Source organism: Liolophura sinensis, chromosome 6, assembly GCF_032854445.1.
Source record: "Liolophura sinensis isolate JHLJ2023 chromosome 6, CUHK_Ljap_v2, whole genome shotgun sequence".
Classification (NCBI taxonomy): Eukaryota; Metazoa; Mollusca; class Polyplacophora; order Chitonida; family Chitonidae; genus Liolophura; species Liolophura sinensis.
The window spans coordinates 4,846,498-4,873,382 of record NC_088300.1 but is presented as its reverse complement, the minus strand read 5'-3'; the positions used below and the strand labels follow the sequence as shown (position 1 = coordinate 4,873,382).

Genomic DNA, 26,885 nt, shown 5'->3' with positions numbered 1-26,885 from the left:
GACGTCTATCGATAATCGAGAACTCCGAGTTACGAACTGGTCTTTTCTGAGCAACAAGCTGTAATGTGGAAAGGCATTATGGTTGGATTAATAAAGGGGACCGGTGAATTTTACCCTTTTTACAATCAGTGAATAAATGGCGTGTTTCTTTTGGTGGCGGAAGTTTGAAATCACTGAGTTATCCCCCTTCTGATGTAGTTTACAAATGGCGTCCACTTGTTCTATTATTGTATCTTAGTCGAGACCGAATTTATTTATCTGATATGGCACAGATACGAGATACAATAGAGTTACTGACAAATGTACTGAGGGAAAATGGGGCGTCTAAATTCAAGGCTGAAGTATTTAGACAAGCAAAATTCAACAGCATTGAAGCGGTAAGAGTGTATTGTATCGAAATTTGGCAGTGTAATAATGCTGCCCGGCATCACTTATCATAGAGTCAGAGAATATTTACTTTTGACCATTTTCCTTTCAGAAATTTCTGTGTTAATAATAGACCAACTTTTGCTTCTTTATGCTAAGCATAAATTTCTCAAGTTAAACCTGCATTGCATTCATTTACTTTCTTTTTGTAGGTTCGTCCAATGTGGAAGTTGTTGTTTGAGCTTATATATTACTGCATGTATGGAAAGATAGATGATGTGGCTGTTACTGCAGCTAGAGAGCTTACGACAGGTTGGTTAAAAGCCCAGAGTGGACATTTTTCAAAATTCCCAGAATTCCATTGATTTCTTTTCTTCAAGTAGCTTATCTGTATTAATTGTATTAAGATACTAAGGTAAACTAAATGCCCAAAAATTTCGCCTGTTATTATGTTTACCTGACTTTAACAATTCTTTGATGTCAGAAAGTTAGTTTTCTTTAGAAAGTAGGATTATATCCTACTGGAATAGTGTACCGTAAGTTTCATGACTAATGTTTTATGACCTTAATTTGCCTCAAAAATTCACTTTTTGGGGTGAAATTTTAGGTAATTTACTAACATTTAGTCTTTTTTTTCTTTCTTGAATATAGTGTAGTAAAGACCGTGTAGCATATTCCTCAGAGAAATTGTTTCGGGCTAGTGTTTCTTGTTAAGAGTAGTTTCTGTATCACTCGCCATTTATCAATGTCTTTTAGTACCCTGTTTTTCCAGTCAAGAAACTGCTTGAACACATGTAATATTTTCACTTGCAATGGGCCGTGTATCAACCTAATTAAAATAGATAGTGAATTGAGTCAAACAAAGGTAATGATAACATTGTGTATATTCCATGTATATATGTTTGAGTGGTGCTTGCTGCATTGTAGAGGAGATGGTTGTGTATGTAAAGAGAGAGTTACAGCAGCGAGGCTTCCATTCCAAGAGGTTTGCCACTTTGCCTAATGACATGAGTGAGGGTAGCAGAGAACTGCTGCTGGCATTTGGCTGGCTCTTCTGTAAGGAGAATATCTTGGAGAAGTTCATGAACCAGTGCTCATCTCCTATAGAGGAGGGAGCGGCAGAACTTTACCATGATGACTACAGAGCAAGCTCAGCCCGACCCCTGTCAGTCAAGCATGGCTCCTCAGCAGGGGAAAAGGTACAGCAGCTTCTCCTCCTGAATGGAAAACTCAGAATGAATCTGCGCAGTTTGTTTGCTCTTCAGGCTCAGAAATATAGGAAAATGCACAAGGTTTGTGTTCAGTTTTCTGAATTAATTTACATCATTTTCCAGGGTATTCACAAATGACATTGGCTGTCCATTCTCCTGTAGCTGTTAAGCAGGGATAGAATTTGGGCAGGAGCATTTATACGTGTAAATTTCCAAAAAATCTCCTAAAATTTTGACCAACACGATAAAAATTCTCTTCGATGGTAACAAATGTTGCTCTATATTTTTCTGTCACTGAAGAAATCCTGCCGATGGTTGTTTTGTATAATGACAGAGAAAACTGAACTCGTTAGAATACCATTTGCTTGAATGTCGCATGGACTTGTCATGATCATTCTTTACCAGGGGTCGGAATAACCGCTGACCTGCTGGGATAGTGAAATCTTCACCGGGTTGGCGGGAGTTAGGATAAGAAAGTTAGAGAGCTTCTAACAAATTATCGGAAATGCCACCTGTGTACAATAATGCAATGGCTGTTTGACAACGACGGCAGTGGTAGTTATTCTGACTGGCTACAGAGGACTATTAAAACAGAAACATATCCAAAACTAAAGGGAAGATTGCAACTTCGGACTATGAAAAGGGATGCGTGAAGACATTTTTGTAAAACTAGTGGTGATGAAACACTGGAAGTTGCAGGTATGGGGGTGACTTTAAAAGCCTGCTTGTAACTTTGATTGCATCTACACTTAAGTTTTGGAACAAAAGGAAAGATATTATTGTGACTTGTTACTATTGTCAAAAGTCACAGCAGTGTAGCAAATCCATTACAAATGCCAGCATCTATATCAGCTACAGCTGACTTCAGCCTTCTGGCTTATATTTTACTAATAATAATAGGGCCTATACGAGGATCACTAGGCCCCAACATCTTAACCAGTATTAAAAGTTCACAGCAGACTTTTTAGTTACTAAGCTCCAGTACCCGAGCATAAATTTTTTTTTCCATGTCATCAGTAACCAATCACATGTAATTGTTTGAACAAAGACAATGCTACACTATTGGCCCTATATATGACAACATTTTTTTTTCTGGAGCAAACCAAGACATTGACCATATAAATGTGGTATCATTATGGTATATTTGCCTTTTTTCCATGCAATTTTGTCTGAGTTTCATTCCATGAGAGAAACTATATTTGTTTAAAATCCCATTTGGTTCTTAAAATACCCCATTCATTTCGAGCAGCGCAAGATTTTCTCTCATTGCTTTATTGCTCCAGGATAATCCCTGTGTAATGTCATGTTCTAAAAAATGATAGCGTTGATTGGTGTTGGACAACTTTAATTTAATTTTTCTATTTTGCGTATCCTAGGCTTCATGTGCTTAATATGTTTTCAGACATTCTGCATGCTGTTAAAGATTATCTAAATTGGATGTGAGTTTTCTTCTTACCATACATCATTGCTTTGATTTGACTAGTCGCTGACCATTGTGTTAAAATCCATGGGAGATCAGAGATCAGGGCTCCTTCATCCACATACCTGACCTGCACCATCATTGCACAAGCCAACAATTTTAGATAATAATGTGTAATCTGCAGTTGTGTTGAGAAAAATGCGGAGACAGTTAGTGTAATTAATATGGTACTAAATACATAATGTGGCCTGCACCAGAACTGTGACTGGACATTGATTCTGTTGTAGATCCATGAGGCTACAAAAGGTGTGCACCTGACCCCAAACAAAGATCACCTGTCTGTCTTGGAGGTACAGCTCCTCAAGGATCCCGAACTCCTCAAAAAGGTAACTTACTGGTGTTATATAATGTGTAGATCTGCTCACTTCATGGAGACAGACCATTATGTTGCTTATGAACTATCTGGTGTGTTGCAGGATGATCTTTAAACATGTTGATAAATGCTTCATAGCTACATGTACGCCTTGACATCTACATATATGCCTTGACATCTACATGTACGCCTGACATCTACACATACGCCTTGACATCTACATGTGTGCCTTGACATCTACATGTATGCCTGACATCTACACGTATGCCTTGACATCTACATGTGTGCCTTGACATCTACATGTACGCCTTGACATCTACATGTACGCCTGACATCTACATGTGTGCCTTGACATCTACATGTACGCCTTGACATCTACATGTACGCCTGACATCTACACATACGCCTTGACATCTACATGTGTGCCTTGACATCTACATGTACGCCTTGACATCTACACATACGCCTTGACATCTACATGTGTGCCTTGACATCTACATGTATGCCTTGACATCTACACGTATGCCTTGACCTCTGCATGTACGCCTTGACATCTACATGTACGCCTTGACATCTACACGTATGCCTTGACATCTACACGTATGCCTTGACATCTACATGTACGCCTTGACATCTACATGTATGCCTTGACATCTACACGTATGCCATGACATCTACACATACGCCTTGACATCTACACGCATGCTTTGACATCTACATGTACGCCTTGACATCTACATGTATGCCTTGACATCTACACGTATGCCATGACATCTACACATACGCCTTGACATCTACACGCATGCTTTGACATCTACATGTACGCCTTGACATCTACACATACGCCTTGACATCTACATGTATGCCTTGACATCTACACGTATGCCTTGACATCTACATGTACGCCTTGACATCTACATGTATGCCTTGACATCTACACGTATGCCATGACATCTACACATACGTCTTGACATCTACACGCATGCCTTGACATCTACATGTACGCCTTGACATCTACACGCATGCCTTGACATCTACATGTACGCCTTGACATCTACACGTATGCCATGACATCTACACGTACGCCTTGACATCTACACGTATGCCTTGACATCTACATGTACGCCTTGACATCTACACGTACGCCTTGACATCTACATGTACGCCTTGACATCTACACATATGCCTTGACATCTACACGTATGCCTTGACATCTACATGTATGCCTTGACATCTACACGTATGCCATGACATCTACACGTACGCCTTGACATCTACACGCATGCCTTGACATCTACAAGCACGCCTTGACATCTACACGTACCACTTGACATCTACATGTACGTCTTGACATCTACATGTATGCCTTGACATCTACATGTATGCCTTGACATCTACACGCACGCCTTGACATCTACACGCACTTTTTGACATCTACATGCACCCCTTGACATCTACACGCACACCTTGACATCTACATGTACGCCTTGACATCTACATGTATGCCTTGACATCTACACGTATGCCTTGACATCTACATGTACGTCTTGACATCTACATGTATGCCTTGACATCTACGTGTACACCTTGACATCTGCATGTACACCTTGACATCTACATGTATGCCTGACATCTTCACGTATGCCTTGACATCTACATGCACGCCTTGACATCTACACGTATGCCTAAAACATCTACATGCACGCCTTGACATCTACACGTACGCCTTGACATCCACACGTACGCCTTGACATGTGCACCTACGCCTTGGCATCTGCACGTAAGCCTTGGCATCTGCCCACATGCCTTGACATCTACACGCATGCCTTGACATCTACATGTACGCCTTGACATCTACACGTATGCCATGACATTCTACACGTACGCCTTGATATCTACACGTATGCCTTGACATCTACATGTACGCTTTGACTTCTACACCTACGCCTTGACATTTGCACGTACGTCTTGACATCTACACATACGCCTTGACATCTACATACACATACACATCTACATGTGCACCTTGACATCTACACGTATGCCTTGACATCTACACGTACGCCTTGACATCTACACTTACACGATTTGGGATGTAATGTTTCCTGGTCAGTCAAACTTAACGCAAACATTTAAACATTTGTTGCAGGGTGGGCAAATGCTAGTAATGTACCCATGGTTTCAGAGGGTAGGATGGTAATGTAGAATGATAATTTTAGTAAACTGTTATTTTATTGCATTTTTGTTGATGATTCTTCTCCTTGTTGAAAAAGATTTTAGATCATTTATAAACAATTGTGTTAAATCTTGTTCTAGATTTTTGATGGGATAGAAGTTGAAACACATGTGCTCAGTTTACATGTAAGTGTTGACTTGTTATTTCTTGTCTTTGAGGTGAGCTAGTGTTGAAAGTATGGTTTGGATATGCTTGTAGGTGTTATACTTATTAGAGAAAGACAACACTCGGCTTCAGAACCTGCTCAAGTGGCAAGACAAAGAGGAGGTTTTCTGGAGGTGGATGGTAAGGAGATCATAATTGTCATTTCAGCTTCAGAAGAAGATTTGATGTATTGATATGATTTTATGGTCATAAAAGATCAGCACAGTCATGGCTCATTTGTGGTTATTTTTGTGTTGAAATGGAATAAAGATTTTTGTGGTTCTCTCTGTGATCTTTTCTGAATTTGCTACAGCTTTTTATAAACTAATGTCAAAACATAAGGCATTAATTCAACCCCATATTTTTCAGATCCCATATAACGCACATGTACATGGTTAATAGATAAAGGTTACATTCTTAATACAGAGGAACTTTGTAAGATTCCCCTGCTTCCCTTATTCATGGGGCCTTGATGACAATAAAGAGGATGAAGATGCTTGTCTGTAGTTTTGCTGGTGGCCAGTAGAAGTTGCCAAAGGTTTGTGTTTTACTCCAGACACTCCAGTATATTATACTGGCCACCATCATATGTAAGTGCAAAATTCTAGAGCGTGGCATTAAACAACGATTCAGACAAAGACATGGATGAAGGAATTATCATAGGTTTACTCATGCAGGTGTAACATCTTATCACAGGAAACAGTTCTGGACCTAAAAGTCAAGTCAGTGATGGAGGAACATATAGGAGATCAGAAAATGTCTACTCACTCAGTCTATAACATTCCACCAGATGGAGTGGCACAAATGTTAGAGGCCCGTAAAGATTTGCAAACAACAATTCTGAAATATGAAACAATGGTGGAAGAACTGGAGCATTTGTGGGAGACAAAGGTTTGTGTTTTAGTGAATGTTCCCAAATCTAGCCGTAATGTATTGCAACACAGTCAATTCAGCTTCCTACCTGGAATCTTGAGTGTTTGTTGGCTTCATTTTTATCATAATAAACAGTTACAGTTACAGTTACATTTTAACCATACTGTCTTTGAATTGCACTCAAGTTCGGTTGTTTTAACTTACGTTTGCTATTCTGAATTTTGTATCATTGGAACGTCATCAGTTTTTCTGTAATCATCAGCTGCACCAAATTTATGATGGTCGAAGTATATTTTTTGAAGTATTGATTCACATTCCAATTTTCCAGATGTGGTTAATTTCATCATCCTCTGATACTTTCTTTTGCAATTTTGTAGCGATCCTCGATTTCTGAGAGGGAACTTGACAGTTTGATTGCCTCCCTTGATCTGGAGATCTCCTTACAGAAAGCAAAGTTATCCCTAGGCTCTTGCTCTCCTGCTCCCTCAAGAGTGCCTCACTGCCTGGACCTAGCTTACGTGACCAAACCCGCTAACAAACCGTCTAACCTAGGACGGTTCCAGACAGAAAATCGCCATGAGGCTCTGTTAGAGGAGATGGATGGCAAGTCCAGAGATGTCCTGGGGAAAATTGCAAGCTTGGAGGAACACATGAATAGACTGGAGAGCTGTATAAGTAGTCAACAGGCCCAGGGGAAGGCTAGGCTGGAGAAGATAGCCTCTACCCTACCTGATCTCATATGTATACCTCCCCTGGGCCACAGGGAATATGTCTAATTAACTCCCAGGCCAGTCGCATGATGTAGGCATACACCACCCCTCACCCACAGAAAATATGTCCAATATTGAACCTTTACCCTAGGGGAGGGTTCTGTCGCATGATGTAGGCATACATCAAGCCTCACTCACAGAAAATACGTCTAATTATCTCCCCATGTTCTCGGTGCTATCTTTTGATCACTGCGGTAGTTACTTGATAACTAAATCAATCTTTAGAGGAAAATGTTGACTTGTTATTTCTGAGCCTAATTTCAAAAAGTTAAAAAGCCTAGGGGCACACAAGAATAGTTGGTTATATTTATTTATTTTTTGTGAAAATGTATAAATACATGTAGCTCCATATGGATGAGACATCAGATATGAAATGACTAAGAGATTGACAGCTGATGGCTGTATTTATGAATGATGGGTTAAAGTGGATGTATTTTTTGGCACTGAAGATAGAGATAGTGCAGACTGCTTGGGTTTGGATTTCTCAGTACATCACAGTGAAATGCTATTGTGGGCTCATCCCATAAAACATTTTATTAGAAAAATAAGATTTTTTATTTTGATGACCATTGAGAGAACATTTGAATGTGAAAACTGGCATCAGAACTATAAGTAAAAGTGTAGATGGACAGTGTCTGGAGACTTTCTGATCTCAGAAATGAAGATTTCAAATTCTCAGCCTGCAGGAGATAAATTTTTTTTTATATTAAAAATGTGAACTTCAAAGTAATTTGCAAAATGACTGTTCCAGTATAAACAATGAAGTGTGATATTTAAGTTGTAAGTCCAGTTACATCAAAGTTAACAGATACTGTGATATATTTCATCTGCTTCGTTTTCAGTGCAAATGCATCTATTCTGACCAAAGTTTATGGCATAATTGCATGACATAATACTTACATTGAAAACATGTAATAGATGTCTACCACAGATCTCTTTCACATCACGATTTTGGGTTTCAGCTCTAAAATTTTAATCCAAATTAAACTCTTAAATATTTGCATCAAATCAATTTTGAGTGCAAAATTTTGAGTGCTGGTACTATGCTTTGGTATTACAGTTTTGAACTTTAACCCCAAAATGGCTGTGTTAAACCAGCCTCTTGGGTTAAAGTGAAAAAAGCTAAAAAACAAACAAGCAGAATTCTTTTTTAGATTTTTTTTTTTGCACTGAATAAAATGATGTAAATGGTTAAATTCTATGGTGGGCTTTAAACTGTGCAGGCTAAAATCCGCATTTTTTTTTTTGGACTGACATCAGTGCATTGTATTTCTCTGCAACAACTGGCCTCTGTGGCCGAAAGGTTGGTATGTTAGCTCACCATAAAGACTCAAGAGTCTCTCATCAATGCAGCTGTTCTAAGTGTAAGTCCAGCTTGTGCTGGTTTCCTCTCTGGTGGCATGTGAGAAGGTCATAGCAACCTAGGGATGGTGGTAGGTTTCCCCAAGTGTGGTTTCCTGCTCATTGTCATCCTATAAGCGAAATATCAAATCAAATATCTACAACAAACACAAATGTTAATATCAAAATGTTGGCGTTTAAGTGCTTTTAAACATTGGTTTCTTGGTGCCCTTCACTACTGTGTTTGGGATCGGTGCATTATGTAAGTCTGCTTGTAAAATACATGTATGTGCATAAAGTGTTTAAATCCATTTATAAGGGGAGACTGAGATTATTACTATGGTTGTTATTTCATACCTTGTGTGATTTTTAAGCCATAGCACTACATCTTACAACAGTTACATCCAGCCACTGCATAGCCAGGGTATACTCACTGTTAATGTTTTTAATGAAAGCTAAACACATTTTACTGTCAGCAAGCAGATTAAAATATTTGTCTGCTGAAAAAGTCTTTTGGATTTGTGACTGTGAGAAAACATGTTGGTACTGGTATTCTAAAAATATTTTAAAATATATCTCGCCATTGATTGTGGCATCAATCCATCCTTGACAAGGATGAATAAGGAAAATATTGCAACATTTACACAGCGTAATCTGTCGTATCAACTAGTCAGAATGAAAATAAACACGACAGTAGTTTGGTCACAGTAATGGCCTATGGTTTGGTCACATCGGTTATGATCTATGGTGAAAATTACCAACCAAAACTCATAAAAAAAAATTAAAGGCACTGTACTGAACCAATTACATTTTTTTTTATCCGGGCTGTACTCGGTTTCCTTTGACTACAATGCTGGCCACCGTTCCATAAGTGAAATATTCTTGAGTAGAGTGTAGAACACCAATTAAAAAAAAATAATAAATATTAATAAACAAGTGCCATTTCAACTCCAGAGGAATCTGTATGCAACCAGGCTTAATTTTCTTTATAGATATTCATTGCACCATTACACTGTTAGTGTTCTTTTCATGACGGTGCATCACAGTTTGCTTACAAAGTGGCAGGTGCTGCTGAGTGCTTTTGGACCAATCATATGTGTAACAGTCATTGACCATGCATGCTGCCATAGTTTGAAATGATGAATGATGTGGTACTTTGCAGCAGCTGTATGATACTATGTTGTCGAATGCACAGTAAACCTTAACTGAGTTGCAACCACATTGTAAGCTTTCATAAGCCATATGTTGTTGGTGTGCAGTACAGGTACTTGAAAGTTTCAAGCTATGCAGCAGTGTTTCTGTTCAGTAACAAGGCATTACGGTGTAGTGATAATTTTAGTGTAAATATTTAAAACTGTGATCTGTATTTCTGTTATGTGTTATTTGTATTTTACCAGAGGACAAGCTAAATTTTATTCACTTAGTCTTGTAATTAAAAGTACCCATAGACCCGGTTTCCTCCCACCATAATGCTGGCTGCCGCCATATAAGTGAAATATTCTTGAGTACGGCGTAAAAAACCTATCAAACAAATAAATAAAAGTACCCATAGACAATTGTTATTATTTTGTGAAAATTTTATCTCTTATGCACATATCTTTCATAAACTATTTGTGTGTTTTTGAAGAATAATTATCCATTATAGATTTCTCTTTCGTGCTTTAAAGTAAACAAAAATAGCTTTATATCTAGCTTTAAATCATTATTGCATTGTAAAATATTGTTAATATGATGACAGTTTTGTTGTTAATGTAATGCATTGAGATTTAGGTGTTTTCAGATCTTGTTATTTTGTGAAGTGAGTTTGTATTTTACGTGAATAAAAATGTTAAGTATGATGAAGAAAAAATTTTGCGTGAATTAACGGTATTTCATCTACCGGTACCCTAATTCTTCAACCTTGTCAACCACCTCGGCAACTTTTATTTTGAAACAGTCTAATAGAACTATAGAGCGTAGATAAATAATTTGCACAGTTTTATAAAGCTTTTATCTGTAGTGACACAAACAAATTAGTTTTATTGTCATTTTTGTAATAATGGTATGCATACATTACACTGAAAAAAGTGCCGTAATGATTAAAAAAGATTGAAAACTTAATGGGTGTGAGACAAGATCCTCAGACAAGAATCAACTAAATAGGTAGAATAAACTAACTAAATGTGACTAACAATAGGCAAGGTTGGCCTAAATTACTAACATGCATCACTTGAACGAAATGAATACAGGCTCATGATTGCATTGTTTGGTCAACATGTGCAGCTAGCCCCACAGTATTTCTTATGCCTACAATTCAAGTTGGTTTAGCAGACTACTCTGAAGGGCCTTAGCATGAAAGAAGTATGGAATGACCGCAAATTTGCGGTCAAGCCATGGTGAAAGAGAAACTCGTCAGCCTTTAACAGTACTCGTCAGCCTACATCCACGAGGGGAACGGAAGTATATCAGGAGGACGGTGTAGAGCGCATGACAACAGGATGTAAACTGCCCAGTGCTACTCTTGTTACGCTGATAAACCAAACTCGTGGTGATCGCGCGTTAACTCCACGCGTGGGAAGTGAAGTCAAATATCACTGCTGTCAAGAACACTTTAAAATCTGTCGAAGCGTGTAACCCATTGTTAACTTGTAATGTGTTGAAATTTAACCAACAACTGCTTGTCTTGCTTGTTTTGCAAACGTGAACATGTACTGCAGGCCTACCGTTGAATGTGCTCGCTGTTGTTTGGACCGAGATATCTAAAAATGAAACGGCTTTCTTGAAATTGAACGAAAGAGCTGGAATTAAGAGACGTCAATCATATTCCCAGTTTGGAGAGAGGTAGACAGGCTATGCAAAAAGGTGTACAGTGACTGAACTTAGTCCATGTGTAAGGCACATAGCCTACACCAAGGCCTATGCTCCATGGCCTTTAAACAGCTACATATATTAATAACAGCTAAGTAATTATATCCCCATAATGCAGGTGTTAGTGCACATCAAGCGCATAACTATGAGCCAACTAAGAGTTTCACACTGTGATGTATACTAGCCCCAGATGGCTACTTCAATTCCTCTCTTTATGCTGGGCTGGCAGAGTATCATAGCCACAGGGGCAGACGTCATAAGTGTCCATGTCTGCAAACCATACACGGATTCACGCCATGTCTAATAAGTCCTGTCTAAACAATGGCTGCGGGCCAAAATTGGTGTCCACTTTGGCTCTTATCTCAGCCCACCCGCACACGCAACATCCCTGGTATATTCCACACGGTAATGGCACACCAGCCCAGTATTCACGAGCAAACCATTTCTAGACAAGGAATCCATTGCGCTTGTCTTTTCAGGTTTAATGAGCATGCGCCATCAAAGAACAATAACTGAGGTGAAGGAAAAATGGCTGTTGCTTTAGCGATGACTGTGAGGTGAATTTGGGTCTCGTGTACTTACAGAGTGGAACATACCTGGGATGACACCAGTTTTGGACTGGAGCCAATGTTTAGAAAGGACTTATTGGACATGGCCTGAGATGGTGTATGATTAACCATTGGTTCCCCCTGTGGCTACGACACTCAGCTTCACTCACACTCGGCCGTAAGTGTTTGCTACAGTTGTCTCTGGCAGAACCTGAGATATGTTCCATGGCCAGACTAAAACAATGAACTGATCCTCAGCCTAGGGCATCCATGTATTACTGCCAGAAACAATGAGCTGATCCTCAGGCTAGGGCACCCATATATTACTGCCAGAAACAATGAACTGATCCACAGCCGAGGGCATCCATGTATTACTGCCAGAAACAATGAGCTGATCCTCAGGCTAGGGCACCCATATATTACTGCCAGAAACAATGAACTGATCCTCAGCCTAGGGCATCCATGTATTACTGCCAGAAACAATGAGCTGATCATCAGGCTAGGGCACCCATATATTACTGCCAGAAACAATGAATTGATCCTCAGCCGAGGGCATCCATGTATTACTGCCAGCAAACAACAATCTTTGAAATCACTCATTCCCTGATTGTCCAGATTGTGATGTAGTTGTAGTGTCAGTGTTTTGAAATAATTGATCTTAATTCTTTTATATGTGTTTGGCAGCAATACATAATTTGGGATATTCCGTGTTACCATGGCAACAAGACATCTTCATCATGTTGACTGCCCTGGAAAAGCGATATTACAGATATGTCGGCATTACAGGGTATGCACATTTTTGTTATTTCACATGTACACCTTACGTTTTAAATGGTTGCTTATGGTAGTTACATTCTGGAAACTACAGAGAATGTAGATATGTGATCAGACATTACATTTATAATAACAGCAAGACTATAATGGCATTGAAGTATAGTATGAGAAAATTTCATTGTTGTTGTCAAGGTAAACATTGAAAAAAACTATTCTCAGCGGTTTAATTATTTCACCTCCCTAATAAGATATATCATAAGTGTCCATGTCTGCAAATTTGGATGATCACAGAAAGGAAGGTAATCTAGAAGATGCATTAAGCTATTAAGTAATTCTATAACTCATTAGCATTTTGTGTATGGATAAACATGTACGTGTTTACTTTGCAGGCTGAACTGAATCCAGATCTTCCCAGGATCACCGTCCCTCACAACATAGTGAAGAATATGCAGAAAATGATGACCAAGAAAGCCATTGAGAAAGCACAGCAGAATCGTAAACCTGTGTTTAAGTCTCCCCTGATTATCTCGTGTAAAAGGCCAGAATTTAATCATCACCTAGGCCAGACATACAGTTCCTTTAACCCCAAACACCTGGCCTCATATGGGTGGAAGCACAGGAAGTCTCACGGAGATCACTTTACTATTTTACCCTATGAGCCAGTGAGTAGAACTGTTGTACTGTTGTAATGATGAAATTGTCTTTTAGCAGTTATTTTTGATCATTCCGTAAAGTTACGTATATCTCCTTGTAGAACTTTACTATTTCTTCATTAAAATATTTTCTCCAAAAATTCACTTGAGAAAGTGCATTTTTAGAGGTTTTGCCTGGCTTGAAATTCCCATGTCACCTGTCGATGACTGGTGATGTTTGTCACTCACCTGTTGCTGTCAACAAAATATACCACATCAGAGAAAATTAGCATACTAAATCTGTTGGGGACGTCAATATTCGCATGTTCCTAAAGTGACAATAGTCCGTCTCCCGGTTTAGTGCAGACATCGCTGACGTCATTGTTAACAAAGGCTTTGGTGCTCCATCTCTTAGAACCCATCCTGTATTGATGCAGACAACGCTGACATCAGTGTTAACAAGGGCTTTGGTGCTCCGTCTCTCAGACCCTTCCTGTATTGATGCAGACAACGCTGACATCAGTGTTAACAAAGGCTTTGGTGCTCCGTCTCTCAGACCCTTCCTGTATTGATGCAGACACAGCTGACATCTGTGTTAACAAAGGCTTTGGTGTTCCATCTCTCAGACCCTTCCTCTATTGATGCAGACACAGCTGACATCAGTGTTAACAAATGCTTTGGTGCTCTGTCTCTCAGACTCTTCCTCTATTGATGCAGACATAGCTGACATCAGTGTTAACAAAGGCTTTGTTGCTCCGTCCGTCAGAACCCTTCCTGTATTGATGCAGACACAGCTGACATTTGTGTTAACAAAGGCTTTGTTGCTCCATCTCTCAGAACCCATCTTGTATTGATGCAGACAATGCTGACATCAGTGTTAACAAATGCTTTGTTGCTCCGTCCGTCAGAACCCATCCTGTATTGATGCTGACATCAGTGTTAACAAAGGCTTTGGTGCTCCGTCTCTCAGAACCCATCCTGTATTGATGCAGACAACGCTGACATCAGTGTTAACAAAGGCTTCATTGCTCTGTCTCTCAGAACCCTTCCTGTATTGATGCAGACACAGCTGATATCAGTGTTAACAAATGCTTTGTTGTTCTGTCTGGCAGAACCCATCCTGGCTGAGTGTATCACAGAGGTTTGAAGATCTGGGCGTGAGCTCTGCGGTTGCTGATGGATTGAAGAGTATTGGCATTTCTCAACCAACACGTATTCAGGTGAGAAGCCTCTCAGCTTGAAATCTTTCACATGTGAGTGGAAAAATAATTGTATTAAACACAACGATAATAATTGATACTAGTGACTTAAAAGTTAAATATTGTTCAGAACACGTAAATGTATCAAATTTACACACACATATATATGTTGTGAACAGAACAAAACAGTGCATTGAAATTGTTTCCATCTTTTTATTTTGTTTGTAGGAAATAACAGTTCCTAAAATTCTCAAAGGTCATTGTGTAATGTCAGCTGCTGAAACTGGTAAGGTAATCTTGAGGAAAAAACCTAGTCTGTGTGTAGCAGGATAGAATTTAGTAGCTATCTCTAACTGGGCCAGGAGAATTTTCTCTTGCATGAATGTATGGGTTTAGGCTGCAGACCAAATGGTTAAGGGTTCAAACCTGATCAGTGGCAACAAATACGTTATTAAGGTAATAATCCACTAGCAGCATATCCGGAGTGGTATCTTGTCCACAAACCCAAGCTGTACAGCCCTTTTATATTTCTCAAGGTAATCTCAGACAGCATTCACTGAGTTAATGGCTGAAATCTTTATGCATTGGCGATAAATACGTGTGGATCAGCGGGGTTTTTTTGTACTAAGTTGAGTACATCACTGTATTTACTTGCCATATCATTCCATTGAATCCCCATTGGCAAGTTTGCAACCGTATATATATCAAGCTGTGTCTTTCTCTTACAGGTAGTGGGAAAACTTTGGCTTATCTGACCCCCTTAATAGAGCTGATTCATCGGCATGGTCAGGTGACTGATCGTTCCACACCATCTTGGAAAAACAGTCCCCAAGCCATCATTGTGGTTCCAACGCGGGAACTCGCTGATCAAATTATGGTGAGGAAATCTCCAACTCTGTCCATTTAGACATTGGCGGGATTTATGTTTAGTTTATGGTCATCGTTCCCTTTGGCAACAGTTACATCTTGGATGTCAGACATTGCCGGCTTTTTGTCCCTGAGACAGAGGCTTGGGAAAACATATTTGTTACAACACATGACAAATGTTTGTATATTTATATATTTGTCATTTATCTGGTCAGACAAGCTAGAGGGTATTGTCCTTTCATTAGTCATATGTATGTGTTAATATAATTGTTCGCATAAACATGTTATTAAGGTTGGGGAGGGGATCTCAATGACCCAGTGGTTAGCATGCTAGTGAAGTTTAACAACCTAGGAGCCTCTCACCAATGTGATTGCTATGAATTCACGCTCAGCTCATGCTGGCTTCCTCCCCGTTTCACACATGGGCAAGTCTGCCATCAATTTGATCGTGGGTTTCCTCTGGGTTCTGCTTGGTTTCTTCCTACCATAATGCTGGCTGCAGCCGAATGAGTGAAATATTCTTTAGTATAGTGTAAAACTCCAAACAAATAAATCCATAAATATTATTAAGTTGCACAAACTCCAATCAGATTTTCATTTTTTATTTGAAAGGTTAAAAAAATAGTATATTAGGTTAAATATTGTTGTTCAAAATCTGTTTACGTAAATCTTCATGGGAGTGTTTTAGATGAATTTAGTGGTTCTACCAGATAGTGGTTTCCTCTCTTTTAGGGTGTGGCACAAAGCCTGTCTGAGGTCATCCCATTCAAAGTCCAGTCCTACTGTGGAGGCAGAGGCACCAAGGTAAGTCAGACATGTGCACAGCTGGTGTTCTCAGAGGTTTACCCTGGGCACAGCTGGTGTTCTCAGAGGTTTACCCTGGGCACAGCTGGTGTTCTCAGAGGTTTACCTTGGGCACAGCTGGTGTTCTCAGAGGTGTACGCTGGGCACAGCTGGTGTTCTCAGAGGTGTACTCCAGGCACAGCTGGTGTTCTCAGAAGTGTACCCTGGCTGGAGATTAATATTTAACTAGGGTTGTGTGGAGTAGCTTTGTAAATGCAGGTATATATCCATTTCAAGACAGCAGAAAATACCTGTGGTTACCTATGTTTTGTTTGTATTTGTCCAAGTTTGACTACATGTAACTCCAATGTTCTTGAGTGCATCATTAGTTATATGGTTATTCGGGATACTGTGAAATACCAATGTTTTCTGATGTTTTATTAAGGCAAAACTCAACTGGCCAGAGATCAGAGGTATGGACATCTTGATATCAACTCCAGGAGTCTTGCGAAAGCTCTTGTCCAGAAGTGAGTATGAAATTGTATTCAGACAGACATTTCTCACTTCTACAAACATTTGGTGAATTTGTCAGGCAAATATCTGAATCAGTTGTCAGTCAAATATGAGGGCAGTTGTCAGTCAAATATGAGAGCAGCTGTCAGTCAAATATGAGAGCAGCTGTCCGTCAAATATGAGAGCGGTTGTCAGTCAGATGTTCAGAGCAGCAGTCAGTCAAATATGGGAGCAGTTGTCATTCAAATATGAGAGCAGTGGTCAGTCAGATGTTCAGAGCAGTTGTCAGTCAAATATGAGGGCAGTTGTCAGTCAAATATGAGAGCAGTTGTCAATCAAATATGAGAGCAGCTGTAAGTCAGTTGTTTAGAGCAGCTGTCAGTCAAATATGGGAGCAGTTGTCAGTCAGATATGAGAGCAGTTGTCAGTCAAATATGCAGAGCAGTTGTCAGTCAAATATGAGGACAGTTGTCAGCCAAATATGAGAGCATTTGTCAGTAAAATGTTCAGAACAGCTGTCAGGGCAGATGTCAGTCAAATATGCAGAGCAGTTGTCAGTCAAATATGATAGCAGTTGTCAGTCAAATATGAGGGCATTTGTCAGTCAAATACGCAGAGCAGCTGTCAGTCAGATATGAGAGCAGTTGTCAGTCAAATATGCAGAGCAGTTGTCAGTCAAATATGAGGACAGTTGTCAGCCAAATATGAGAGCATTTGTCAATAAAATGTTCAGAACAGCTGTCAGGGCAGATGTCAGTCAAATATGCAGAGCAGCTGTCAGTCAGATATGAGGGCAGTTGTCAGTCAGATATGCAGAGCAGTTATCAGTCAAATATGCAGAGCAGCTGTCAGTCAAATATGAGGGCAGTTGTCAGTCAAATGTTCAGAGCAGTTGTCAGTCAAATGTTCAGAGCAGTTGTCAGTCAAATATGAAGGCAGTTGTCAGTCAGATATGAGGGCAGTTGTCAGTCAAATATGAGGGCAGTTGTCAGTCAGATATGAGAACAGTTGTCAGTCAAATATAAGGGCATTTGTCAGTCAGATATGAGAACAGTTGTCAGTCAGATATGGGGGCAGTTGTCAGTCAGATATGAGGGCAGTTGTCAGTCAGATATGGGAGCAGTTGTCAGTCAGATATGAGAACAGTTGTCAGTCAAATATGAGGGCAGTTGTCAGTCAAATATGAGGGCAGTTGTCAGTCACCATGAATGGCGTATGAAACCATCTATATGAAACCAAACATTTTTTTTAAAGGTTTTCTTAGTTTCCTTTCTTTTGTTTTTTGAAGTGCTGGGGGATGGAAGGGAATATTTCAAACATCTGGATTTTAGTTTATTTACAATTCAGTTTTTGATGCCTTTTTGAAGCTATTTGTCTTCCACCAATACTGTTGTGCATATTTGTATGTCACACAAAACACAAACTTGCCAAAGTTATGTGGTTTACCAGTTTCATTCACTCAAATAAAACTGACCACAGTCATAAAACTGACCACCATTGTATAATTTAAAAATCCTTGAGTATGAACTTAAGCTACAATCAGATAATTAATAGGACATCCATATGTCTTAAAATTATGTCTGGAGTTTCCTATAAGTTCCTATATTTTCAGGAAAGAATTCCTATATTTCTCCTATATTTCATTAAAAACCTCCATTATTTGCAGAGAGGCACTGTGAGGGCTGGAAAGGACAGCTGTCCAGATTTCATGCTCGTCTGATGTTTGCAGTTTTGTATTTGCTAGCTCGTTGGACATTTTCCTAAGCCCTGAAATCCCTTTGTTCAGCCATTTACCAGAACTAAATCAGGTTTTCACTTTTCTTGTCTGACCTGCAGTTTGCCATGACATGTAATCACTAGAGTTGTTTCTTCGTTTTTTTGTGTTTGTATGCAACCTGAATGCATATGTTTCTGAGGGTCTTCTCCGTGGCTTAAGTCTTACAACTTTTGATTTGTCACAAAACAGACATTATCCGAAGAGGTTCATTACGTCATCTAGTGTTGGATGAAATGGACACCTTGATGGATGACAGCTTCAGTGGAGAAATTATCGACATCATCAAAAAGCTTCAGGTGAGAAGTCTAAAGCCTGTGTGATCAAATTGGTAATGTAAACTGTGCTAATTAACTGTACATATCAGCCGTAATCAAGTGTGTCGGCAACACTGAAAATTTATTGACCAACTTAAACTATGGTATGTGTTGTAATTAGGACAAAGTTATTGTCTGCAAATAGCACACACATTCTTCTTAACTTGGTGCCTGAGGACAACTACAGGACAGCTGTGCCTAGTGTCTGTTTACCAGGTAGAAAACTCCTGACAGCTGTGCCTGGTGTCTGTATACCAGATAGGAAACTCCTCACTGCTGTACCTAGTGTCTGTATACCAGATAAGAAACAGCTGACTGCTGTGCCTAGTGTCTGTATACCAGATAGGAAACTCCTCACTGCTGTGCCTAGTGTCTGTACACCAGATAGGAAACAGCTGACTGCTGTGCCTAGTGTCTTTATACCAGATAGGAAACTCCTCACTGCTGTGCCTAGTGTCTCTATACCAGATAAGAATCAGCCGACTGCTGTGCCTAGTGTCTGTATACCAGATAGGAAACTCCTCACTGCTTTGCCTAGTGTCTGTATACCAGATAGGAAACAGCTGACTGCTGTGCCTAGTGTCTTTATACCAGATAGGAAACTCCTCACTGCTTTGCCTGGTGTGTGTATACCAGATAGGAAACACCTGACACCTGTGCCTAGTGTCTGTATACCAGATAGGAAACTGCTGTACCTGGTGTGTGTATACCAGATAGGAAACTCCTCACTGCTATGCCTAGTGTCTGTATACCAGATAAGAAACAGCTGACTGCTGTGCCTAGTGTCTGTATACCAGATAGGAAACTCCTCACTGCTTTGCCTGGTGTGTGTGTATACCAGATAGGAAATACCTGACAGCTGTGCCTAGTTTCTGTATACCAGATAGGAAACACCTGACTGCTGTACCTGGTGTCTCTATACCAGATAGGAAACACCTGACTGCTGTGCCTAGTGTCTGTATTGTATACCAGATAGGAAACAGCTGATTGCTGTGCATAGTGTTTGTATACCAGATAAGAAACAGGTGACTGCTGTGCCTAGTGCCTGTATACCAGATAGGAAACACCTGACAGCTGTGCCTAGTGTCTGTATACCAGATAGGAAACAGCTGACTGCTGTGCCTAGTGTCTGTATACCAGATAGGAAACTCCTCACGTCTGTGCCTAGTCTCTGTACACCAGATAAGAAACACCTGACAGCTCTGCCTAATGTCTGTGTACCAGATAAGAAACACCTGACAGCTGTGCCTAGTGTCTGTATACCAGATGGGAAACACCTAACTGCTGTGCCTAGTGTCTGTTTTCCAGATAGGAAACTCCTCACGTCTGTGCCTAGTGTCCGTAGACCAGATAAGAAACACCTGACAGCTCTGCCTAATGTCTGTGTACCAGATAAGAAACACCTGACAGCTGTGCCTAGTGTCTGTATACCAGATAGGAAACACCTAACTGCTGTGCCTAATGTCTGTGTACCAGATAGGAAACTCCTCACGCCTGTGCCTAGTGTCTGTAGACCAGATAAGAAACACCTGACAGCTCTGCCTAATGTCTGTGTACCAGATAGGAAACAGCTGACTGCTGTGCCTGGAGTGTGTATACCAGATAGGAAACTCTTCACTGCTGTGCTTAGTGTCTGCATACCAGATAGGAAACAGCTGACAACTCTGCCTAATGTCTGTATACCAGATAGGAAATTCCAGACTGATGTGCATAGTGTGTGTATACCAAATGGGAAACACCTGACCTCACTGCTGTGCCTGGTGTCTGTATGTCAGATAGGAAACTTTTGACTGCTGTGCCTAGTGTCTGTATACCAGATAGGAAACACCTGACTGCTGTGCCTAGTTTATGTATACTAGATATGAAACACCTGACAGCTGTGCTTAGTGTCTGTTTACCAGATAGGACACTCCTGACTGCTCTGCCTGGTCTGTGTATACCAGATAGGAAACAGCTGTCAGCTGTGCCTGGTGTCTGCATGCCAGATAGGAAACACCTGACTGCTGTGCCTGGTGTGTGTATACCAGATAAGAAACACCTGACAGCTGTGCCTAATGTCTGTGTACCAGACAGGAAACTGCAGGAACTGCAAAATCATCACTAAAATGAGGTTTATGTTGGTAGACAGTACATGTTGATGAATAAGAGCTTGGTTAACAGAAAATAAAGCGTGTATCACATTCTGTCGTACTTTATAGATGTTCCACTTCAAACAGGGCCTAATTGTAGATGTCAATGTTCTATTTCCATTTTTCAAAGCAGATATCATTTTCATGGAATGCCAGTAACAATGTTACAACATGTGACAAGTTCATCAGTTATTTATCATTTGTTAATATCATGCTGAGAATGTAATGCTGTACAGTGTAGATAGCGAGCCGGGTTGCAGTGGTTGGGGGAGAGGACCTTGCCTTTTAGTGACTAGGACATATTATGTCTTGGAAACATAATTTGTGGATTCCCCCCACTCTCACATCAAATGAGGACTGGTGGCAATAAACAGTTGACTTTTGCGACAGTTTGTGCAGTCTAACATTCACTCGAGACAGCTTGTTTGCCAGTGTGCATATTGACACCAATATGCTGTGCATATCTGTACATCACATGTGGGTAAGTTAGTCAGTAACTTGTCGAAAGGCCTGTGATTTACCCTGGGCACTCCATTCCTGTGCACGTTGAACGGACTGCCTTCATTAAAGCAGAAAATTCTTGAGTATGATATTAAATAATCATCAGTCAATCAATGTGTAGAGTGTAATGTGACATCCCTCCTGTATATTGTAGGTGACGGCTGGGGAGTCCAGTGGCAACAACGTCTATGTCAGCACCAGCACCCAGGTCATCTTAGTAGGGGCGACAGTACCTAGAGGTCTCAGTGAAATACTTAATGATGTTTTCCCAGTATGTATCTGAATTCCTTCCATTATTAATGAACTTTTCTGAAAGTCATTGACCTGCATAATGATTCGAGGGTTAAGAACATAAACCACAACGCCCTTATACATGGTCATGGTCTCATGCCTGATCTCTTGTTCAAGGTGGAAGCCTTCCACAAAGCTCCTATACAGATCATGTTCATGGTCTCACGCCAGATCTCTTGATCTAGGTGGAAGCCTTCCACAATGCCCCTGGGGCCTCCGTGGCTCAGTCGGTTAGCGCACTAGCGCAGCGTAATGACCCAGGAGGCTCTCACCAATGCGGTCGCTGTGAGTTCAAGTCCAGCTCATGCTGGCTTTCTTTCCGGCCGTAAGTGGGAAGGTCTGCCAGCAACCTGCGGATGGTTGTGGGTTTCCCCCGGGCTGTGCCCAGTTTCCACCCATCATAATGCTGGCTGCCGTCGTATAAGTGAAATATTCTTGAGTACGGTGCAAAACACCAATCAAAAAAAAAACAAACAAAAAAAAAAACACAATGCCCCTATACAGATCATGTTCATGGTCTCACGCCAGATCTCTTGATCTAGGTGAAAGCCTTCCACAAAGCTCCTATACAGATCATGTTTATGGTCTCACGCCAGATCTCGTTCTAGGTGGAAGCCTTCCACAACGCCCCTATACAGATCATGTTCATTGTCTCATGCCAGATCTCTTGTTCTAGGTGGAAGCCTTCCACAACGCCTGTATACAGATCATGTTCATTTTCTCATGCCAGATATCTCATTCTAGGTGGAAGCCTTCCACATCCCTATACAGATCATGTTCATTTTCTCATGCCAGATATCTCATTCTAGGTGGAAGCCTTCCACAACATCCCTATACAGATCATGTTCATTGTTTCATGCCAGATCTCTTGTTCTAGGTGGAAGCCTTCCACAACGCCTCAGTACAGATCATGTTCATGGTCTCATGCTATATCTCTTGTTCTAGGTGGAAGCCTTCCACAAAGCTCCTATACAGATCATGTTCAGTGTCTCATGCTTGATCTCTTGTTCTATGTGGAAGCCTTCACAATGCCCCTGTACAGGTCATGTTCGTCTCATGCCAGATCTCTTGTTCTAGGTGGAAGCCTTCCACAACGCCTCTATACAGATCATGTTCATGGTCTCATGCCAGATCACTTGTTCTAGGTGGAAGCCTTCCACAAAGCCCCTATACAGATCATGTTCAACGTCTCACGATAGATCTCTTGTTCTAGGTGGAAGCCTTCCACAACGCCCCTATACAGATCATGTTCATGGTCTCATGCCAGATCTCTCATTCTAGGTGGAAGCCTTCCACAATGCCATAAAACAGATCATGTTCATGGTCTCACGCCAGATCTCTTGTTCTAGGTGGAAGCCTTCCACAACGCCCCTATACAGATCATGTTCATGGTCTCACGCCAGATCTCTTGTTCTAGGTGGAAGCCTTCCACAACGCCCCTATACAGATCATGTTCATGGTCTCACACCAGATCTCTTGTTCTAGGTGGAAGCCTTCCACAAAGCCACCACAGATCACGTTCATCGCCTCATGCCACATGTCTCACAGAAGTTCATCCGGCTCAGACCCTCATCTAAACCAGGTATGTGCTACAAATACTTCTTCTACATATTGTCACAGTGCCAGTATTAGCTACTACTAGCCCAGCTCACCAGTAGCCTATATAAACCATTTGTTAAGCATCTCACTAGCTTGATGGCTTTGTACAGAAAGTATACTACCTTCTCATAATCACAATTAAACTGTGGGCAGACTAGTGGCCTACCATTTGAGTTTCTTCTATGAGGAACTTTAAATCCTGCATGAATTACCGAGGCACCACAAAATCATTGATTTATTTGATTGGTGTTTTATGTCATACTCGAGTATTTCACTTATATGACGGCAGCCAGGATTATGGTTTATTGAGAGTTTTACCAAAATTCAAATGTAACTCATTCAAAGGGGAATATTATGCTGTGTATGATTGAACAAAATGATCTTTCATTGAACTCAAAGTATTTGAAATGAAATATTTTGTTCGTTGAAGTGTAACATTTTACATGTAAATTTATGTGCTGTGAGGAAATGTTGTTTTCAATAAAACTTTTTCAGAGAACATCTTACGTCTCTCAAAGCAGAGCATACTCAAGTCTATCCCCACTTTGATATTCTGCAATAAAACTACAACCTGCAGCTGGCTGACTCGCTTTCTGGATGCCAGTGATGTAGACAATATGTTTATGAGTGGCTTCTTGACGGAAAAGGTACCTCTGCTTGTTATGATGGATGTGAAACATCATATTAAATGAATAATTTATGTCCCCTTCACCATTCCCTCATAGCAGTCAAGCCAAAGTGGTTTCTGCTTCTCTAGGAGGTTTAATTTGTTTTTATAATTAATGAATGATTATGGCTGTCCTCCAGGTCATCAACATTTCCACCTTTCTTCATACTAATGGTCCAATAATGAATATAACACAATTTCAAAACACACAATAAAAGTTGTTTTGTCCCTATTTTTGTTAATGTATAAAGGAAATTTTAACTGTAAACCGTGGTGTGTTCTAGGAGGTAAATAACACCTGTGAATGTGTATTTTTTATACTTGCAGAGTAGAGCTGGTCGCTTTGAGAGTTTCCAAAACGGAGAACATAACATATTGGTGTGCACGGACATTGCCTCAAGAGGGCTTGACACACTCAGGGTAAAAAATATACATTATGTGTTATTGTTAAGTCATTGTTGTATTTGTGTCTTAAATATGTTAGGTTTTCTCACAGTATCATAATTCTAATTCACTATTTGTTTTAGAATTCCATGTGCACAACTTACATTCAGTCCTCCTTTCCAACAGTGTTTGAATTACATTACTGTGGCCTCTGTCATGTCTGATTTGGTGTTTGCTGCAGGTTGAGCGCGTGATAAATTATGAGTGCCCAGACTTCATGTCTGACTACATCCACCGTTCTGGGCGGGCTGGTCGAGTGGGAGCAGGCTCTCCTGGACATGTGGTCAGCTTCGTCTCGCACCCTTGGGAGGTGGATCTCATTAACAAAATAGAGGTAAGAAAGAATTAGAAGGAAAAAATGACTTTTGACAATTAACTGTATGGTGTAGCCATACAATGCATCTAATGGTAATCTAATTGTGTAGAGAACATTGTTGTGCTGGGACATTGTGTAGAGAACATTGTTGTGCTGGGACATTGTGTAGAGAACATTGTTGTTCTGGGATGTGTTTTGTTATTGATAAGGCATTAAATTTTCATAAACCTGTGGGTGGTTGTTGGTTTCCCCTGAGCTCTGCTTGGTTTTCTCCAACCATAACTCTGGCTGCCATTGTATAAATGAAATGTTCTTGGGTTCAACATAAAACAGCATTCAAATAAATACATAAATTTTCCAGCATAAAACTAGATGTTGTAGCATGTATACAGACATCTTTCCTTTTTTGTGGAACACAATGTGGACGTTTTGGTCAGTTGGATAGCAGTACATAAATAAACAAAGATGAGCAATCTGGATTGAAACTCCAGGTGATGAAAATAGAAATGGAGCTAGTATTTCTTTCTTGTCTGTTCTGCTAAGCACTACAGAGAAGTCCTGTGTGAATCTGTTATCTGTATAGCCATACTTCATTACAGGTGGCAGCAAGAAGAATGACTGATCTGCACAACGTCAACGCTAATATCAAACGTAAACTGGTGTCTAGTTATGAAGCAAAGCATGGCATGGGACCAGATGAATGAAGCCAGAAAGACGTACCTGGTTAACTGCAACTCTTTTGGCTTATAATGCAATAAATGTCTGTTACAACAATTCTGCTTTTGTTTGTCCACGTCTGAAAGCCTTATACGAGTAAGGTCCTTACAAATAATAGGCAAGCAACTGTTTAAGCATCCTGCGTATCTGTTTAGCAGAACAATATGAAGTACAAGTTCTGAAGTATATGTTGACTCTCCCAGCATGTGCAGAAGCATATTGGCTTTTCTCTATAGGTCTCCACAGCTGTTTGTTTATAACGTGAATGGCCAGGGTTTGGAAGCAGTGTTGTAAGGGTTAATTAGGGTTTTACAAAAATTGTTCTCTGTAGACAGCAGTTGAAAGTGTTATGGATATGAATAGCCATTGTCAGATGGTTAAAGTGCTGGCTTCCTGCGACCTTTAAGACTTGAGGTCGCATGTTCAAATTCAGCTGTCTCCATTTCAGCCGTGGCATTAAGGTTAGCGGTTTCCCAGGTACCAGATGAAGGTTTTTGGTTGACTCCGGGCACTCTGGTTTCCTCCACCCATAAACCTCACCACTGTCATATGAAAGTTCTCAATCATGGCAGTAACCACCAATCAATAGCCATTCTGTTGAATTTGGTCAAGTTTAAAGACTTTAATATTGATACTGGTACTTGTCTTTGTGTGCTTAAAACAGGAAATTGTAACTTCCTCGCATGAAGGGGATAGTGCAACGACTGGTTGACCCGTATCAGTATAATGGCTCGAGCAGGGCGGCTTACTTGCCTTTGGTAAGGCATCTCAGTGAAGCAGCACTAGATAAAAGAGCGGTTAAAATCTGTCCTGCAACAAGGAGGCACATTACATGCATGCTAAGGATTCCTTCATTGTCATATATTAAGTATGACGTTAAACCCCAAGCACTCACTCACTTTTCTTTGTGTGGGCCGAGTATAGGTCAGCCTAGTGTCACTATAGACTGTGACCAAGAGGAGTATCATGTCTGGTGTCCCTGGAATAGTGTTCCATTGAAGCAACACTAAATTAAAATACATGTATGTGAACACTGGGACCATAACTTACTCGAAGGACACAGCATTTTAATATGATCGAAATAAGTGTTGAAAGTGGCCTCAAACCCCCAAACAAACAAGTGTTGGCAGGAAAATGACTCATCTTATGATGTGTCCATCTTAACCTGACTCGCAGGACTAGTGTCAGTACCAGTAAATTTAATAACACCGAGAACCGAATTGTGTCATTGTG

The 26,885-nt window shown here is 40.3% G+C and overlaps 2 protein-coding genes across 7 annotated transcripts; both read left to right on the top strand.

Moving 5' to 3' along the window:
- Window positions 1-164: 164 nt before the first annotated feature.
- On the top strand, window positions 165-10,571 carry LOC135466287 (tubulin epsilon and delta complex protein 1-like). 2 transcript variants are annotated; one of them, XM_064743704.1, is made up of 7 exons: window positions 165-377; window positions 579-678; window positions 1,294-1,565; window positions 3,285-3,383; window positions 5,805-5,891; window positions 6,447-6,641; window positions 7,001-10,571. In XM_064743704.1, the coding sequence occupies exons 1-7, from the start codon at window positions 264-266 to the stop codon at window positions 7,397-7,399; spliced, it is 1,266 nt and encodes a 421-aa protein (XP_064599774.1). In that variant the 5' UTR covers window positions 165-263; the 3' UTR covers window positions 7,400-10,571. The 2 variants fall into 2 exon arrangements, with proteins under 2 accessions (XP_064599774.1, XP_064599773.1); XM_064743703.1 differs by having other exon boundaries at window positions 1,294-1,658.
- A 666-nt stretch (window positions 10,572-11,237) lies between these two features.
- LOC135468294 (probable ATP-dependent RNA helicase DDX28) lies at window positions 11,238-25,702 on the top strand. 5 transcript variants are annotated; one of them, XM_064746465.1, is made up of 15 exons: window positions 11,238-11,554; window positions 12,814-12,916; window positions 13,293-13,565; window positions 14,648-14,755; window positions 14,963-15,020; window positions 15,463-15,611; window positions 16,334-16,405; window positions 16,830-16,911; window positions 18,864-18,970; window positions 21,773-21,889; window positions 23,395-23,491; window positions 24,004-24,155; window positions 24,503-24,595; window positions 24,801-24,953; window positions 25,535-25,702. In XM_064746465.1, exons 2-15 carry the CDS (start codon window positions 12,845-12,847, stop codon window positions 25,637-25,639), a joined length of 1,638 nt encoding a protein of 545 aa, XP_064602535.1. In that variant the 5' UTR covers window positions 11,238-11,554; window positions 12,814-12,844; the 3' UTR covers window positions 25,640-25,702. The 5 variants fall into 5 exon arrangements, with proteins under 5 accessions (XP_064602535.1, XP_064602539.1, XP_064602538.1 ...); XM_064746469.1 differs by having other exon boundaries at window positions 11,238-11,575; XM_064746468.1 differs by having other exon boundaries at window positions 11,238-11,603.
- Window positions 25,703-26,885: the final 1,183 nt, after the last annotated feature.

Excerpts from the sequence above, each read along its gene's own strand:
- LOC135466287 (XM_064743703.1), top strand. The coding sequence starts at position 264 with ATGGCACAGATACGAGATACAATAGAGTTACTGACAAATGTACTGAGG. Across the intron at positions 378-578 it reads AATTCAACAGCATTGAAGCG|GTTCGTCCAATGTGGAAGTT; the intron begins GTAAGAGTGTAT and ends TTCTTTTTGTAG. Across the intron at positions 679-1,293 it reads AGCTAGAGAGCTTACGACAG|AGGAGATGGTTGTGTATGTA; the intron begins GTTGGTTAAAAG and ends GCTGCATTGTAG.
- LOC135468294 (XM_064746465.1), top strand. The coding sequence starts at position 12,845 with ATGGCAACAAGACATCTTCATCATGTTGACTGCCCTGGAAAAGCGATA. Across the intron at positions 13,566-14,647 it reads CTATTTTACCCTATGAGCCA|AACCCATCCTGGCTGAGTGT; the intron begins GTGAGTAGAACT and ends TCTGTCTGGCAG. Across the intron at positions 16,912-18,863 it reads GCGAAAGCTCTTGTCCAGAA|ACATTATCCGAAGAGGTTCA; the intron begins GTGAGTATGAAA and ends GTCACAAAACAG.